Genomic DNA, 18,317 nt, shown 5'->3' on the forward strand with positions numbered 1-18,317 from the left:
GATGAATCCATATTAGATCAACAGTATACAGACCCACAGTGATACCATATCAATATCAAGTCATTCTGATTATGCCTTCCAAAATAAAAGCCTTTTTAAATTGTCCATAATTGACCTAACTTTCAGTGATTTCAAAATGCTCTAAAATGGAAATTTCCTGTTTCCACAGGGTAATTCCACCCCAGATCAACAGTATACAGCCCCACAGTGATACCATATCAATATCAAGTCATTCTGATTATGCCTTCCAAAATAAAAGCCTTTTTAAATTGAGCATATACGACCTAACTTTCAGTGATTTCAAAATGCTCTAAAATGGAAAATTCCTGTTTCCACAGGGTAATTCCACTTTAGATCAACAGTATATGTGACACGGGGCGGAAAGGCTGATTATGTTTCCACAATATTTTGTGTTTTTTAAAAAGGAAGGAAACCTTCCTCAAAACGGGCAGAGCAGTGGAGCCGCCAAGGGAAAGCACACAATTTAAACTGTAAGATTAAAAATATAATTTATTATATTTAAATAGTTAAAAATGTAAAATGAATTTGGACAACCTTGGCCAAGGGAAGACACAATAAAAATCAATAACACACAACATTAAAAGTCCAGTGGGATCCACCACGGCCTAAAAGTCACAGAAAACTAAGAAATCCAGCGTAGTAGTCAGAGAGGGAAACCCAGCGGAGTCCTCGCCTTCCTCCCCGCATTCCACGTCCCGGTGCACTGAAGGAAGGGAGGGAGCGGCAGTCACTATTCCTTTGACAGTTTACTTTATAAAAAGGATAAGTCAAAGACTTACCCGGGTGGGCAGAGCTCTCAACTCCGCCCGCCGCTTCCTTAAACTGGAATCGGTACCGCTGTCTCACTGCTCCTGTTCTCTCGCAGTACACAAGCTGGCTCTTATCGTTATTGCCGTCCGACTGCCACTGTCTCGTCCCCCGTCGCTGGTCATCTTTTCCTCCCCAGCCGCTGGTCATCTTTTGCTCCCCAAGCGCTGGTAATCTCTTTCTCCTCAGTCGCTGGGCATCTGCTCCTCTCCAGTCGCTGATCGTCTTCCTCTCATCGTCTCTCTCTTTCTGATCATCTCCCCTCCGATCATGTCTCTTCCTCTGTCTGTGTTGCTCGCATTCTTCTCGCATTCCCTGTCCGTGTCCCTTGTGAACACCGGCTACAACCCTTTTATGTGTCATTGAGCACTCTGTAAATTACCTTTCCTTTCCTCTCAGGTGTGTCCAATTAATAAAAACGGGGGAAAGGGCGGAGTCTCTCCAGGACAATTTGACGGTAACTAAAACATGCAAACTAAATAAAACACTGCACAAAGTATAACCAATACATGCAATATAAAAAATAAATATGTACACTTCACATTAAAATACAGCACAGCAAAACAAAGTCCGTCCTTCCCTGGATGACATATACAGCCCCACAGTGATACCATATCAATATCAAGTCATTCTGATTATGCCTTCCAAAATAAAAGCCCTTTCAAATTGAGCATATACGACCTACTGTTTTAACGATTTCAAAATGTTCTTAAACAGAATTTTGCTATTTCCACAGGATGAATCCATATTAGATCAACAGTATACAGACCCACCGTGATACCATATCAATATCAAGTCATTCTGATTATGCCTTCCAAACTAAAAGCCTTTTCAAATTGTCCACAATTGACCTACCTTTCAGTGATTTCAAAATGCTCTAAAATGGCAAATTCCTGTTTCCACAGCATAATTCCACTTTAGATCAACAGTATACAGACCCACAGTGATACCATATCAATATCAAATCAGTCTGATGTTGCCTTCCAAAATAAAAGACTTTTCAAATTGCCGATATACGACCTACTCTTTTAAAGAATTCAGAACACTCTAAAAATGAAAATTGCTCTTTCCACAGGATGAATCCATGTTAGATCAAAAGTGTACAACCACACCATGGTACTATGTCAATTTCAAGTCATTCTGATTTTGCCTTCCAAAATAATGGCCTGTTGAAAATGCCCATAACTTACCTAACTTTCAGTGATTCCAGAATGCTCTAAAAAGGAAGATTTCAGTTTCCACAGGGTAATTCCACTTTAGATCAACAGTATACAACCTCACGATGTTACCATGTCAATTTCAAGTCAGTCTGATTTTGCTTTCCCGTAGACGACCTACTCTTTTAACGATTTCAAAATGCTCTTAAATTGAAAGATGCTGTTTCCACAGGATAATTCCACTTTAGATCAACAGTATTCAACCCGACAGTAAAACCATGTAAATTTCATGTTGGTCTGATTTCGCCTTTCAAATTAATGGCCCGTCGAATTTGTCCATATGTGATATACTCTTTCAATTATTTCAGAATGTTTTAAAAATGAAAATTGCTGTTTCAACACATATTGGGTTTTCATTTTGAAAAGCAAAATCAGACTCAATTGATTATGACAGAATTGAAATTGCCAGTAAGTTGTAATTGATAGTACGTTCATATTTCAAGTCTGTGGAAAGATGTCATTCTAAATAAAGAAATTACAAAACAGCTTGCAAACCATTTCCAGGGCGATTATTTTTAAATCCAAAACAAGAACGACTTGATTTTCACAGCGTACAACTTTGAGGGACTATATTATTGATTTAGAGGAAAAATTATTGCATGGGAACAGGGATTTTCCTATTTAACAGCATTCTAATGTCACCGAAAAGTATGGTCACCAACTCCACTGTTAGATTATATGCAATGATATGTGTTGGCACAAACTGGTATTAATTCATAGAAGCTGGAACTTTCCATTTAATGCCATTCTGAAGTTGTGGAAAGAGAAGCTCCTATAAACAAAGTCAAAAGGCTTGTACTCTGAAATGCAAAACGAGATTGATTTGAGATTGAGATGTTACCACTGTAGAGGTTGTGTATGGTTTGCATGAACTCCAATTACTTAGTGGAAACAATAATTGTCCTGTTAATAGCATCCGCGTTTAATTATTATAAGTACCAAATGAACAATTATAATTCCGATACTGACGTGATAAAACTGTGGGGTTGTATACTGTCAATGTAGAGTGAAATGATCTTGTGGAAACAGCAACTTTGCTTTTAATGGGATTCTGAAGTCAGTGAAAGAGTGGGTCATACATGGACAATTTCAATGGACCATTACTTTGAAAGGCAAATTGACTTGATATTGATATGGTATCACTGTGGGGCTGTATACTGTTGATCTAAAGTGGAATTACCCTGTGGAAACAGGAATTTTCCTTTTTAGAGCAATTTGAAATCACTGAAAGGTAGGTCAATTATGGACAATTTAAAAAGGCTTTTATTTTTGAGAGCAAAATCAGAATGATTTGATATTGATATGGTATCACTGTGGGTCTGTATACTGTTGATCTAAAGTGGACTTACCCTGTGGAAACAAGAATTTTTCATTTTAGAGCATTTTGAATCGTTAGAAGATTAAGTCAAATATTGGCAATTTCAAAGGGCCATTACTATGAAAGGCAAAATCAGACTGACTTGATATTGATATGGTATCACTGTGAAAAAGACTGTGGTTGGAAAGTGTTGATATAAAGTCCAAATGGTATTTGGAAATACGACTTTTGCTTTTAAGAGCATTATTAAGTCATTGAAAGAGTAGTTCAAAAATGAAGATTCACAGGGCTTTTACTTTGAAATCCAAAATAAGATGGCCTTGATAGTGACAGGGCACAATTAGGGTACAAGGCTGTGTCATATAGATCTAACATTAGAGTTTGTAAAAAAAAAGAAGCCTAAATTATATGTTATTATGTTCTTAACATATCTGTTAATTCACTCGAAGTTGGCTTTTATTTTGAAATCCGGTTTCCACATCCATTCCCGTAATACTTTGAATACACAGGGAACGTAAAACAAACTGGAGGCTGGCTTGACTGCAAGTCTCGAATTGGAGGCTGGCTTGACACAAGTGTTGTATGGTGGTGGCTATGGCGGAGCTTCCACAGAGGCAACAGGTGGATGAGGGAAGGTGAGGCAGGGATACACAGGGAACGTAAAACAAACTGGAGGCTGGCTTGACTGCAAGTCAAACAACTGAGTTATTTTTACACATCGGCCAGCATCTGGCCAATCCACCACCTCTCATTGTTCATGCAAAAAATAAATAAATAAGTCATCAGCCCACCGTGCAAATGTCCGACGGCTAGTCCAGCTATGTTAACTTGTTAACCTTTCGCCGAAAAAATGTTTTCTGCGGTGCCGTCTTTCGTGCTTGGCTCTCCTACCTTTGCTAACATGATGCAGAAGCCGGTGCTGCATTCACTTACCCTCGGATATCTGAGCTTCACTGTGAAACCATAATCGTACATTTGATATTTCATTAAATTTTATTGTTTTAGCTTCGGGGTGGCACCTGGGGTGGTCAGTCTGGTTGGGGGGGTGGCCTGTGCCCCCCCAGGCCACCCCGCTGGACACGCCACTGGCTGCTCCATGCTCTGGGATTTTACCATGAACAGTCCCGCATGGACAACATCTGGCTGGACCAGGTTACGTCAGGTATATGTAGTTCTTTCATTCTTTTCAGCCATTTTCTATGTAGAAATTGACTCAAAAAAATATTAGGATAAAGTGTACTGCTGCATAGATAGTTACACTAGCAAACCCTGTGCTGTGCACAAGAGGCAAGGAACACGCAAACATACATGCTACGATCATTATAGTGTAATGCTATGATGCATTGTATTGTGACACATAATTGAAGTGTCAAATGTACAGTTATTTATGATTGCTTTTTTATGATAACATTTATTAAATAAGAGAACATTTCCTGCAGGACTTCCACATAACTTCAACAAATACAATGACGACTTCATCACTGATCAAAACACTGCATACGACTATGAGTCCGTCATGCACTACAGGCACTTCTCCTCCAACAAGAATGAATCCATCCCCACTATCACCACCAAAATCCCAGAGTTCTACAATTTTATTGGCCAGTACCTTGATTTCAGCAAGATGGACACCCTCAGGCTCACCAGGATGTGCAACTGCTGTATGTATATGTTGTCACACTGGGCTTCAATGAGTCGACTTTTTTTTTTTAAATCTGACAGCTATAGGACTGTGTAAAACACATTCCTATGTGCATACCCCTCCTCTCATTCTCATACAGCCGGGCCGCTCACCCTGCTGGATCAGTGTACCTTTGAGTATGCAAGCATTTGTGGGATGATCCAGGCCTCTGATGATTTCAGAGGGAATTAAACATTATTATAGATTGTCTTATATTTATTTGTTTTTTTAGATGCTGGATACTTCATGCACTTCAACACTATGACTGGGGAGCCTCAGGAGTCTGCTATGCTGGAACCTCGAATCCTCTACCCCAAGAGGAAGCTTCAGTGTCTGCAGTTCTTCTACAAGATGACAGGGGGCCCCGCGGACAGGCTGGTTGTATGGGTCAAGACAGATGATGGCACAGACACTGTTTGCAGGATGAAGAAAATACGCACGTTTTATGGTATTTGTTAAATAAGCAGATTAGCAAGGATGAGCATTTCATAGAAAATGCCTTAAGCTTCCTCATGAAGTTGAAGCAAATGTCTGAACAAACAGCTTTGCATCGAGGCAAATGTTCATTGGAACATTTGCTTAACTTCTCAGCAGAATAAAAATGACATTCAAATGATGTTATTTCAAGTCATACTCCCAACATAAACCATCCCAACAGTTAACGCGTTCTCTCAGGTACAGCACAGATGAAATGTTTCTGTTGTGTCTTTATTTTCTGTGTCTGCTAGTCTGGTTGGTTTAACCAATAGATTGAGCAAGACAAGTGGTTTCTTTTTCTTCTTTTAGTCTCTACTGACTATGGTGTACCAGGTCAACTGCTGGTTCTTACGTCACAATTTGCATGCACAAACAAAAATTAAAAAATGGAAAGTTGCGGTTCTTCGAACTGTGGAGGGTTGTTGAAAAACTATTTTCCACTTCCTGATTTCTTGGAGGGTTTTTTTTGCATATTTTTCACACAGAGATAACCTGAGTAAATACACAAATGTGTTTTTAAAAGGATTATTTACTTTATTAAGGGGAAAAACTCCTATAGAACTCCGCCACAATGAAAACTGTGCTGCTGTTATAGGAAGACAAAGGAAGGGAATAGCGGGACGTTCTGGTAGGATGCAGTGTTAGAGAAGAAAAAGCAGGAGTGTGGAGGTGAGAGTGATGGAACGAATGTAGGTAGATGTAGTGTGTGAGTTTGAAGCTGGTGACATTGAATGTCTGTGCATACACTCCTCAGGTTGGATGTCAGTTAGAAAAGAAACAGAGGAATTGAGTGTACCCAGGAGGGGGGATGTGGACTTGAGAAGAGATGTAAGTGAAGCTAACAGAGGAGATGAAGAGGTGTTGGGTAGGTATGGTTTTAAGGAGAGAACAGCAGAAGGACACATAGTAGTGGATTTAGCAAAAAGGATGAAAATGGCTGCAGGAACAACACATTTAAGGAAGAGGGAGGAACATAGGGTGATGTACAAGAGTGGAGGAACTGCACACAGGTGGAATACATCTCTGCAGAAGGTGCAGTGTGCCGGCGAGTTAGCCGGAAAGCCGACGGACATCAGCGCTGAACCCACACTTCCAAACACATCGCAGCTCCGACAGCAAAGCTATAGCATACTTCGTAGCTCCACCCACCCGCCAGCGCCAGGTAGCAGGCGGAAGCTCAGCTCTGTGCTCCTTCCTACTAACAGAATTTAATGCAAGCTGGAAATGTGTCGCTAGCTCCATACTGTCACAGCCTGGGCCTCTGAAACATTATTTATTGTTTCCTTGGCTTCAATGTTTGGATTCTTGTCTAATTTATCATGTGTTTTAGGTCTGTCAGCTTAGTGTTGTCATGTCTAGTTTCTTGTTTTATTTTGAAGTAGATTGTGTGTTCTGGGTTCATGTGGTTAATTTTTCTCTCCCCTGTGTTGTTATTATGTTTGATTCTAGTCAGCTGTGTCCTCATGTGTCTCCACTTCCCTTGATCACCTCATGTGTGTATTTAAGTGCTCAGTCTTGCTGTGTTCAGCGTCGCGTTGACTGTTATCCCTCAGTCATAGAGTGTCATAGGTTTTTGTCTTCACTGTGTTTCATAGTTACTCAGTGTTCATGGTTTCTTCATAGTTTTTTCACTGAGTTTCATAGTAGTTCACATACAGAGCTAACAGATCAACTGAAGATGCCATTGCTACAATGTTCCACACCACCATCTCTCACCTGGAAGTGCAGGGCCGTTACACCAGGCTGCTCTTTGTTGACTTTAGCTCTGCTTTCAATATGATACTCCCGGACAGACTAATAGTTAAACTGCTGGAAATCGGACTTCCTTCTACCACCTGCCGCTGGATCAGAGACTTCCTCTCAGACCGTGTACAGAGAGTTAGAATGGGGCCTCATCTTTCCTCAGCCCTCAGCCTTAACACCGGCTCTCCACAAGGCTGTGTACTGAGCCCCCTACTGTACACTCTGTACACACATGTGTTAGTTCCCACCCAGACAACGCAGTCATCAAGTTTGCAGATGATACCACCGTGGTGGGGCTCATCTCTGGGGGAGATGAGATGGCGTACAGAGCTGACGTTCAGAGGCTGTCAGATTGGTGTGTAGATAACAACCTGGACCTCAATACCACCAAGACAAAAGAACTGGTAGTTGACTTCAGAAGGAGGAAGTCTGAGCTGCAGCCTGTCAGCATCAACGGGGAGTGCGTGGAAAGGGTCTCCAGTTTCAAGTTTCTGGGTGTGCACATAGACACAGACCTCCAATGGAGCTCTAACATCTATGTGGTTTTAAAGAAGGCCCAACAGCGTCTCCACTTTCTGAGAATCCTCAGAAAAATGGACCTGAAGAAGGAGCTGCTGACCGTCTTCTACCGCTGCTCCATTGAAAGTGTGCTGACATATTGCATCGGTGTGGTTCTCCAGCTGCACCACAGCACACAGAAAGGCACTCCAGAGGGTCATCAATATGGCCCAAAAAAATAATTGGACATCCTCTTTCCTCCCTGAAGGACCTGTACAACACTCGCTGTCTCAAGAGGGCACACAGCATCCTACGGGATTGTACACACCCACGACACCGGGTGTTTAAGCTGCTGCTGTCTGGCAGGAGGTTCAGGCTGCTGAGGTCCCGAACAAATAGACTCAAGGACAGCTTTTACAACAGGGCAATAGCCCTGATCAATGCAAATAGCTGACCTGACTGGCTACCTCCCTGGACTTTTTTGGGGGGGAGGTAACAACGGTAAAAACAGTAACAATAATAATATTTATATTTATAACAAGGTGCAATAACAATTAATGTGCAATAATAACAGTGTGCAATACACATACACTTCTTCTTCTTTTTTATTACTAAGTTATTATACTGTGTTGTGTTGTTTGTGTTGCGTTGTGATGTGTTGTATCGGGTCGTGTTGTGTTATATGTAGTGCTGACGTAGGACAGTTTTCCAATTTCATTGTACTATTGTACTATATATGACTGTGCAATGACAATAAAGAGTTATCTTATCTTATTCCTCTTTGTTTTCTTAGTTTCATGTTTTGTCTGCAACCAGCTAAATAAAGCTTGCTTTTGGTTAAAGTCACATCCCGTCTCCTGCAACGCCGCTCTCTCTGCATCTGCATCTGGGTCCTGAAGTCAAAACACTTCGGCACACCCCACCGTGACACCATACTGTTTACTGTTCTCCATCGTCGTGATTTTTTTCATCCCTGCCCAGTTCTTCCCTATCCGGCATTCGCAAATGCAGCAGCAAGCTTCCTACCACCGAACTGCCAGTTTCTCAGCAAAGACGACACACACACAAAAAAGGCACCATGTCTCCAGTTCTCCATCCCTCGGTGGCAAAATGCAGTATGCTTTGGCACCGAGTTGCCAGGTTCCCAATCTCTCATCTGCTAAACTCTGCAGCAAACGTCAGCACAGAGTTGCCAGGTTCTCGGCTACTCATCCCTCCTCTGCTAAACTCCGCAGCAAACGTCGGCACCAGGTTGCCAGGTTCTCAGCCACCCATCCCTCCTTTGAACAATTCGGCAGCAAACCTTGGCACCGAGTTGCCAGGTTCCCAGCCTCTTACAACTCCGCGGCTAAACTCTGCAGCAAACGTTGGCACTGGGTTGCCAGGTTCCTAAAAGCAACAGCAAGCTTTTTGACTATTGAGTTGCCAGTTTATCAGCATAGTTAGGGGAAAAAAGGCCACAGAGTTGCCAGTACTCCATCCCTCGGTAGCAAATGCAGTATGCTTCGGCACCAAGTTGCAAGGTTCTCGGCCACTTATCCCCCCTTTGCTAAACTCCGCAGCAAACGTCGGTACCGGGTTGCCAGGTTCTCAGCCACCCACACCTCCTTCGAAAAATTCTGCAGCAAACGTCGGCATCGAGTTGCCAGGTTCCCAGCCTCTCATCCCTCCTTGGCTAAACTCTGCAGGAAATGTCGGCACCGGGTTGCCAGATTCCTTTATCCCTCATCCACAAAAGCAGCAGCAGCTTTTCTACCATCAGGTTGGCAGTTCTCTAGATAGAAAAAATAAATAAATAAATAAAAAGGCACCGGGTTACTGAACTGCCAGTTTCTCCACATCTATCATTGCAAGCAGCTGCAAACCCCTCTAGCACCGTGGTGTTAGGTTCTTGCTATATCTGCCATGTGCAAACCGCAGGGATAAGCTTCTTACCCCTGAGTTGCCAGTTATCCATCCATCATGGCAAAAGCAGCAGAGAATCCTTCCAGCCAGTTCCTTCTATATCCATCATTCGTAATCACAGCAGCAAACTTCCACCACGTTGCCAGTTTCTCTGCATCCGTTATTGCAAAGCAGTAGTAAACTCCTCTTGCACCAAGATGCCAGGGTTTCTCTTTATCCCTCATTCACAAATGCAGCAGCATGCTTTCGGCACCACAATGCCACGTTCTCTTCCTCTATGCCCCTACGCAAATGCAGTAGCAAACGTTGGCAACAGGATGCCAGCTTCTCTTCCTCTGTCCCTCCTTTACGAATGCAGTAGGAAGCTTGGCACCGAGATGCCTGGTTCTTCTGTATCCCTCATTCGCAAATGCAGCAGAATGCTTTCTAATATAAAGTTGCCAGTTTCTCTGCATTTATCACAGCAACGCAGCAGTGAATCCTTCTACCGCTGGGATGCCAGCTTCAGAAATAATTTCCCCCAGGGATCAATAAAGTATTCTGATTCTGATTCTCTGCATCTAGCCCTCACATGCTAAGCAGCAGACGTTCCTTTCAGCACCAAGATGGCAGGTTCCGTGTCTCTATTCCCCATTTGCAGTGCAGAAAAAGCTCTTTGCCCCGGGATGCCAGGTTCCATTCCCATGCGCTAAGCAGCTCAACCTTCTGGCACTGGATTGGCAGCTTCTGCCATCAATCACTTGCGCAAAAAAAAAAAAAAAATCCTCTCTCCAGGAAGCCAGTTTTTCAGTTTCGTCCAGTCTTCCACAAGATGTAGCTGCAAACCGTTCTGGCACTGAGATGCCAGTTTCGCTGCCATCTTTCCTGCCCTCACAAAGCACTGGTAAACCTTCGTGGCACCGGGATGCCAGGTTCTGTCCTCTATCGCTCCTTTCAAGACATCCAAACTATGCTAGGCGTATAATTATTCATGGCATCCCTTCACTTCTCATGTGCTTTTCGTGACACGTGCTTTCACTGGCATCATCAGGCATCCACCCTCGACACAATCATTCAAGACCGCTTTCTAAGTCGACTCACGGTTCTGACTACGTCTAAATGGCTTATCATCTCTCTGCTCTTGGATGATTTTGGAGGTTATTATTATAGAAGATTATTTTCCTCTAATCAGTCTTTCAATTCCTTAACTCTTCCCAAGCTGCTGCTGTCACTTCTGTTCATTCAGAAATCAGCTCAGTTGTTATCGCTACCTTATCTGAAGCAATTAACCAGCTAAGCACCACCTCTCCATCTTCTACTCAAAGACAAGCTCACACAAGCTTTTTGAGCCGTCAAGCCTTACCTCAAATCTCAAATCCAGCATTCTTCTCTGTCAGAGCTTCAGCTCAAAGTCGAGCCACATCGCTACCTGATCGAGGATTCCCCTCATTCATCTATTAAGATTTCCATTGTTTCCTTTAATCTCTTCTCCTGCCATTCCTTCCTAATTGTCCGAGCTCATCCACTTCACACCATGGAGCGACGTTCGGTTTCCCTGAGCTTGTCTTTGCCCCGATCTCCTTCTCTCTCTCCCACCTGTCGCAGCAGATGGCTCCCCCTCCCTGAGCCTGGTTCTGCTGGAGGTTTCTTCCTGCTAAAAGGGAGTTTTTCCTTCCCACCATCGCCAAAGTGCTCGCTCATGGGAGGTCATACGATTGTTGGGCTTTTCCTCTAGACATCATTGTAGGGTCTTGAGGTGTCCGTCACTGTGGCTCGGTGCTGTATAAATAAGTTGAATTGAAAATCAAATTATTAACACTGACGTCTTCAACCTTCATATTGCACATTTATTACTGCTTCTGGATGCCTTCTTTGGGGATCTGCCAGGCCCAGGAGCCATCGTCAGTCCCCTTCAAGGCCTTCCCCAAACCTCAAGCTCAATTCATGTCCAAGTGTTTACCTTTACCTACTAAACGCTGTCAAATGTAAAATGAGGAGGTGGGCCCAGCTAGTGAATTGGAGATTATGTATTGGAATTTCAGGAGCAGGACCACACCTCCAAACATGCCCCAGCTAGTGAAATTAAACTTATTAAAAAACAAACACATCACCTGACTTTGCAGTTAATTATGGCCATACAAAGGTTTATTTCCAGTCACGAAAACCTTGAAAGGATATGAAAATTGTGGATAATCTGCCTCACAATCAAGAATCTATAGACAGCTTTGACTAATTCCTGGAGAACAGTGCACAGTGGCTCACTTTAGGCAAACGTTTGCCTAAATATTGTATTTGCTGTAGGCTGAAAAAATAACTTCAAATGAATGCTAACTTTGGTCTATGGCTGCTGCAAGCGCATGCAGGACATTAGCTAAAGAATTAAGTCTTTTAACCATTTCTGACAATTCTGTTAGTTTTGACAAACTCTGTACATTTTCGGCAATGTACAGACTCCTCCTGGAAATGAGATTTTTAATCTCAATGAGATTTTTTACCTGGACAAATAAAGGATTAATAATGTGTCCCCAACATCCAGGTTTCAAACATGAATATTCTTATTTTGTCCACTCAGACACTCATGCTCATTGGAACAAACCAACAGCCACATCCTGACCAGTGTGGGATGACAGCTGTAAATGCTTCCGCAGTCAAGACTTTGGCTGGAGCACATTCATTTCCCACTCACATCTGCAAAGGAGGAGCTTCCTCAAGAACAATAATCTCATTGTTACTGCCGACTTCAGTGGTAAGGATCTGAAATGTGATGCCCCATTTAATTTTTCTATCTAACATTTTAAATTAGCATCTTCTCAATGGTTTTCTAGATTTGACCCACCTAATCAAGACTGAGGTGCCTGTTCAACTGGCCCCACCAAGCAATGACATCACAGATGAGAAGTACCAGAGTAAGATGGAAATGAGACCAGAGGCTCCAAAACACAGGCTGTATCCCAATTCAGGGTCTGCAGCCTTAAAGGCCACATTTTATGGCTGATTACGTCACAGCGACGCGACGAAGGCTGTCATAATTAAGGCTGCTCAAATGCGTCCTTCATTTCCCCTGAATTTTAAGGATGTGGGGGTGTAGACTTCATGGCCCAACATATCCCAGACTTCATAGCGTGGCAGTGGGTGTGGATAATTTTGCCGAAGAAAACATCGGAAGAGTAAACTTTTAAAAGTGGGTAATGAATATTATGTCACTTATTTATGTGCAAATGTTTAATAATGAAGAACATTAAAACATTACTGTTGACCACATGTCGGCAAAGTTATTTGCCATTAGCGATGTTTGTACTTTCTGCGTTTACTTTGTTTTAAAGCCTTTACTTTAAAATATACGCCGTTTAGAATCAGAATCAGAATACTTTATTGATCGCTAGGGGAAATTATTTTTCGTCACAGTGCTCCATTATAAACAAACATTACAAAGACAGACAATACACTAACTAAGAATAGCACGATATATGCAGGCATATGTATACATAAAAGTCACTTATTAATAAATAGCTGAAAATAACATGTGCAAGAAGGGTGTAGCTGTTGTAGTAAACAGTGTGTTAAGTGGATGAGTTGTACAGTGAGCCACAGGCAGGAATGATTTCCTGTGTCGTTCAGTGGTGCTTTTCAGTAATCTCAGTCTTTCACTGAACGTGCTTCTGTGACTGACCAGCATGTCATGGAGTGGGTGGGAGATGTTATCCAACATTGTCTTTATCTTGCACAACATTCGCCTCTCCGACACCACCTTGACGGAGTCCAGCTCCATCCCCACAACATTACTGGCCTTACGGATCAGTTTATCAAGTCTGTTGGCATCTGCGACCCTCAGCCTGCTCCCCCAGCATGCAACAGCATAGAGGATCGCACTGGCCACAACAGACTCAAAGAAAATCCTGAGCATTTTCTGGCAGATGTTGAAGGACCTCAGTCGCCTCAAAAAATAGAGAAGACTCTGGCATTTTCTGTAAAGTGCTGTGGTATTTGTAGCCCAGTCTAGTTTATTGTCGATGTGAACTCCAAGGTATTTATAGTCCTCCACAATGTCAACACTGACCCCCTGGATTGAAACAGGGGTCAAGTGTTTCCTGGGCTTCCTGAAGTCCACGATCAGTTCCTTGGTCTTTGCCACGTTGAGCTGCAGATGATTCTGCTCACGCCACGTGACAAAGGAGTCGACCACAGCCCGGGACTCTGTCTCATCATCCCTCCTGATGCATCCAACCACCGCGGAGTAATCAGAAAACTTCTGAAGATGGCATGTCTCTGTGCAGTGGCTGAAGTCTGTGGTGTATACTATATATATATATATATATATATATATATATATATATTAGGGGTGCAACGATATTCGTATCGATATTGAACCGTTCGATACAGTGCTTTCGGTTCGGTACGCATATGTATCGAACAATACAACATTTGTAATTTATTTTATCAATTTTCCTTCTGACGATGCTGTCTGTGTTGAGCGCTCAGTGAATCTGTGTTCGACTACTCCGCCTAGGCTGCACTGTCGAGCGCAGATCCACTGAGCGCTCAACGCAGACAGCATCGTCAGAAGGAAGAGCGCAGGGCAAGCTAGCGAGACAGAAGTTAAGCTCTCCTTTTAACATGGACCTCCCCCACTCTCATTCAGATCTGGCGTTTGGAATTATTTTGGTTTTCATGTGACGTATGACCCTGAAGGTAAGCGAGTCATGGACTAAAGTAAAACAGTATGTTGGATGTGCCATGCAATGCTCAATTACATTGGTGTGAACTAGTGTGTTAGCGCAGTTAGCTCGTTAACGTGTTGGCCGTCTAGCCCCATGCACGGAGCGATCGGCGGTAGCTCGTTAACGGAGATTTGCCGTGTTGTGGCGTTAAGGTCATTTCAACGAGATTAACCTGAAAGCACTAGTGGGAACACAACGAATATGACTGCACATTTACGCCGACATCATCCTAGTGCAAAGACAAGTGGAAGCAGACAAAAAAAAGCAAGCATGCTACTAACTTTAGCCGAGTCATTTAGACAGCTGTTAGCACATGATTCTCCTTATGCTGCTGAGAATATAGCCCAGAAGAAGCGGATAGTATAGCTTTTATTTTGGAAAGAGCCATTTCTCTGTAATAAACTCTCTTTTCCAAAGATGAGTGATTCCTCAATCAGATACAGGGCTCGCAATATCGCTAGCCCGACGTCCCGGAGCTAGCGATTTTTTCAGTCGGGCTACCAAAATTCTATCTCTTCCCTGCCCGTCGGGCTATTGTAGGAAAAATATATGTCAATGCTTTTGCATTCTCTCAGAAATGTAGCTGGGTAATTATGTCATTGGCATCGGTGAGCCACTGTCAATATGTGACATATTGAAGTCGCGTTTGAATTTGCGCTTGTTTTTTTGCTTTCACTTTGCAATCGTGCGAACTGTGTATAGAGAGCGACAGCACTGATCTGTGAGTGATGATAATTTGTGCACCAATTCCTCTGACATCGTCTTATTAATCGTTAGCTTACTATGCAAACATGACAAGTGAAATCTCCCGCAGCAAGCTTAAACATGTGAGAGGTTGATCGCGCAGAGAATCGTTGAGCTTATGTGAGTGCGTGTGTAAAAGCAGCAGGATATATATTTGACTACGATGACCTGGATGACTGAGAACCTTCACAGACAGATATATATTTTAGTTCTGCTGAGCCAAATAAGACAGGTCAGGGTGAAGAAGTGACAGCCAAAGAAAAGCTTACCACAAAATGGAGAAGTTATGACAAATCAGACTATAAGGCAAAAAGAAAGTGCAGCTTTATGGTTTCATGGACAAAATAATTTCTGTGGCTGCAATATGATGAGCTAAATAACCAGGGCTGCACATAAGTGGTCCGCAGGTGCGCATTCGCTGTCAAAATAAAAAACACGCACAAGGGTTAGGGTTAAATTTAAAAACTGTACTTTTGAGTTAAAATATATATTTATAATTTTAATAAATGGCAAATTAAAAATGCTTGAACATTTTTTTGTATCGAAAAAATATCGAACCGTGACACCAAAGTATCGAACCGAACCAAACCGTGAATTTTGTGTATCGTTGCACCCCTAATATATATATATATATATATATATATATATATATAATGTTCTTCCTCTACACCCCCCCCCCCATTTTTGCACATGTCGAGGAGCGTGTCAGGCTACATTTCACTGTGTGTTATACTTGTATAACTATGCATGTGACAAATAAAGAACCTTGAACGTACATATTGTGGTCTTCCTGTCAGGTAATCAACAATCCAGGACACCATAGAAGCATCCACCTGCATCGCTGTTAACTTATCACCCAGGAGGGTCGGCCTGATGGTGTTGAAAGCACTAGAAAAGTCAAAAAACATGACCCTCACAGTGCTCGCCGGCTGGTCCAGATGGGTGTAGACACGATTGAGCAGGTAGATGATGGCGTTCTCAGGTCCAAGATGAGGCTGATAGGCAAATTGAAGGGGATCCAGATGTGGTCTGACAATGGATCGCAGCTGGTCCAGGATGAGCCTTTCCAGGGTCTTCATGATGTTTAATAGTCGACCTTAATCCTACAGAGAATGTGATGATTTTATGGATAATTAAAGTCAGTCATATATCCACAAACACAACAAGCTGAAATTCAATGAATGGTGCTCGGTTTGCAGACCTGAATATCACGGCACAAGCAGGATTCACTGCACTGTTAATGTTAGCTATGTTATATTGCTGCCTCTGTTCGGTGGTGTCGAGCCAAACGGACTTTAACGTGTGTTTGAACGAGCTGACGTTTCACTCGTTAAGCTGAAAGAAAGATGCTTTAATCACAGCAGTCACACACGTGTCCACTGCACCATCTGGGAACTCTTCTTGTTGAGCACTCGTAATAACGCAAACACTAAATCCTCCTTCTCTGGTGCTGTTGTGTAGCAGTGTGTACACCTGAGACTGTCACCTGTCTGTCCTGCACTCTCTCTCTGTTTCTTTCTCTCTGATTGTGGAATAAAAGTATGAACATGTGTTTATAAGTTACACTTGTGTTTGAATCCTGCAGCTTATCACACATTTGATTTCCATGTGTGACAACTGCAAGTGTCCAGAGTGAGGACAGACTGAGGGACCCACTGCTGCACATCATCTGTGAGGCTTTGCACCCCTGATGATCCACCAGGACAAACTCAGCAGTGTGTGAGGAAGAGGAGGAAGAGCCAGCAGCAGCTGACAGATGGAGAGAATAGACAGACTGTCATGGTCCTGGGCCATGTGGGCCCAGTATTCTTAGTTTTCATGTATTTTTGTATTTTGTTCTTTATTTAGGCCATGCTTCCTGGGTTGATCTGTTACGTTGTTCCTTATGTGTTTTCCCGTTGTGACTCTCACCCCCTGTGTGCCCCTCTGTGTATCTGAGCCCTCGTCTCTCCTTATGTTTTATTCCATGTTTCCCCAGCCCGTTATGTCTGTGTTTTCCCCGTGCTCTCTCTCCTCCTGTCTGAACCTCTGTGCACTTCCTGTTTACTTTGTGACTCTCACGCCTGTACATGTCATGTTCAGTTCACCCCGCCCTGTCTCGTTATGATTATCAGCGTCACCTGTGTTCCCCGTGTGTTCAAATTTTCCTCGTTTACCCTCTGTGTATTTCTGTCTGCGTCTCCCTCTGTTCGGCGTCGCGTTCTCCCTCATGCCGTGTGTGGTTCTCCCCGTGTCTTCCGGTATATGTTACTTTAGCTTTTCCCAGTTTAGTGTAGTTTTGCATTGCTTTTGTATCATCGTTATTGTTTATCACCTGTCAGCAATAAAGCTGCATTTTGAGTTTATCCCCCGTGTCTGTGAGTTTGCAATTTGGGTCCTCATCCTGCCTGCCACACGGCCGAATCATGACACAGACTGTTCCCTGTTTGTGAAGGACTGCTAGGAAAGTTTAACATAACTGTCTGTGCTGAATCAGTCTTATTAGGTAATGTTCAAATAATGTTATCATCCCAGTGTTTTCAGTGTGGGAGAAAGTACTCGGGGCCTTCAAGTTACACACTATGAAAGGCAGCAACAAGTTTAATGTTCAGAAACCTAAAGTATGTATCAGCAGCAGAATGGAGCTAAAAATAAATGTTTGTTTCAGTTCTATGAAGCTTTGAGTATTTTGGATTAGTACAGTGGTTCCCAAACTTTTTTTTGCTAGGCCCCCCTTTGTTTTACAAGAAAAATGTTTGCCCCCTCTCCGCGCACATGCACGCACAAACACATCCTCCAACCACGCACCCCCATATTTTGCTCCATTGTGGTTTATTTCACACCTCAACCATTTAGTAAACAATTAAGCAAATACAAGTAATCTGCAATAAATTACAGTTAGTAATAAAATAAACTACTAACTCTTTTATGCTACAGCCACACCTACACGGGTATTTACAAAGGCAGAGGTGTCACGGTGTGATTATTTTACGTGTAGTTGTTTCCTGTGTAATAATATTCAACATTGCTATCAGTAGTAATATACCTGTACTTTTTTGCCCCACAGAAACCATTATGTGTTTTAATTAAACTCTTTTTAAAGGATTGTATAGGTCTCAGAGCACTGTTATTTAGACATAGATGATTTAATTTAACTAGTTTAGGGGTATTTTAACTAGTTAGGAGCATTTTGCTTTTTCTTTAGTGCTATTTAGGAGCAAATAGTTTCA

At 42.6% G+C, this 18,317-nt stretch overlaps 1 protein-coding gene and 1 long non-coding RNA gene across 2 annotated transcripts; both read left to right on the forward strand.

Annotated features, from left to right (window-relative positions):
• The first annotated feature begins 4,281 nt into the window (after positions 1 to 4,281).
• On the forward strand, positions 4,282 to 5,968 carry LOC101473763 (meprin A subunit alpha-like). The gene is made up of 3 exons (XM_076874557.1): positions 4,282 to 4,525; positions 4,803 to 5,024; positions 5,277 to 5,968. Exons 1-3 carry the CDS (start codon positions 4,492 to 4,494, stop codon positions 5,501 to 5,503), a joined length of 483 nt encoding a protein of 160 aa, XP_076730672.1. The 5' UTR covers positions 4,282 to 4,491; the 3' UTR covers positions 5,504 to 5,968.
• Positions 5,969 to 14,113: 8,145 nt separating this feature from the next.
• On the forward strand, positions 14,114 to 17,453 carry LOC143412748 (uncharacterized). The gene is made up of 2 exons (XR_013093292.1): positions 14,114 to 14,335; positions 16,694 to 17,453. It is a non-coding gene; the product is annotated as an uncharacterized LOC143412748 (long non-coding RNA).
• Positions 17,454 to 18,317: the final 864 nt, after the last annotated feature.

Source organism: Maylandia zebra, linkage group LG15 (genome assembly GCF_041146795.1).
Source record: "Maylandia zebra isolate NMK-2024a linkage group LG15, Mzebra_GT3a, whole genome shotgun sequence".
Taxonomy (NCBI): domain Eukaryota; kingdom Metazoa; phylum Chordata; class Actinopteri; order Cichliformes; family Cichlidae; genus Maylandia; species Maylandia zebra.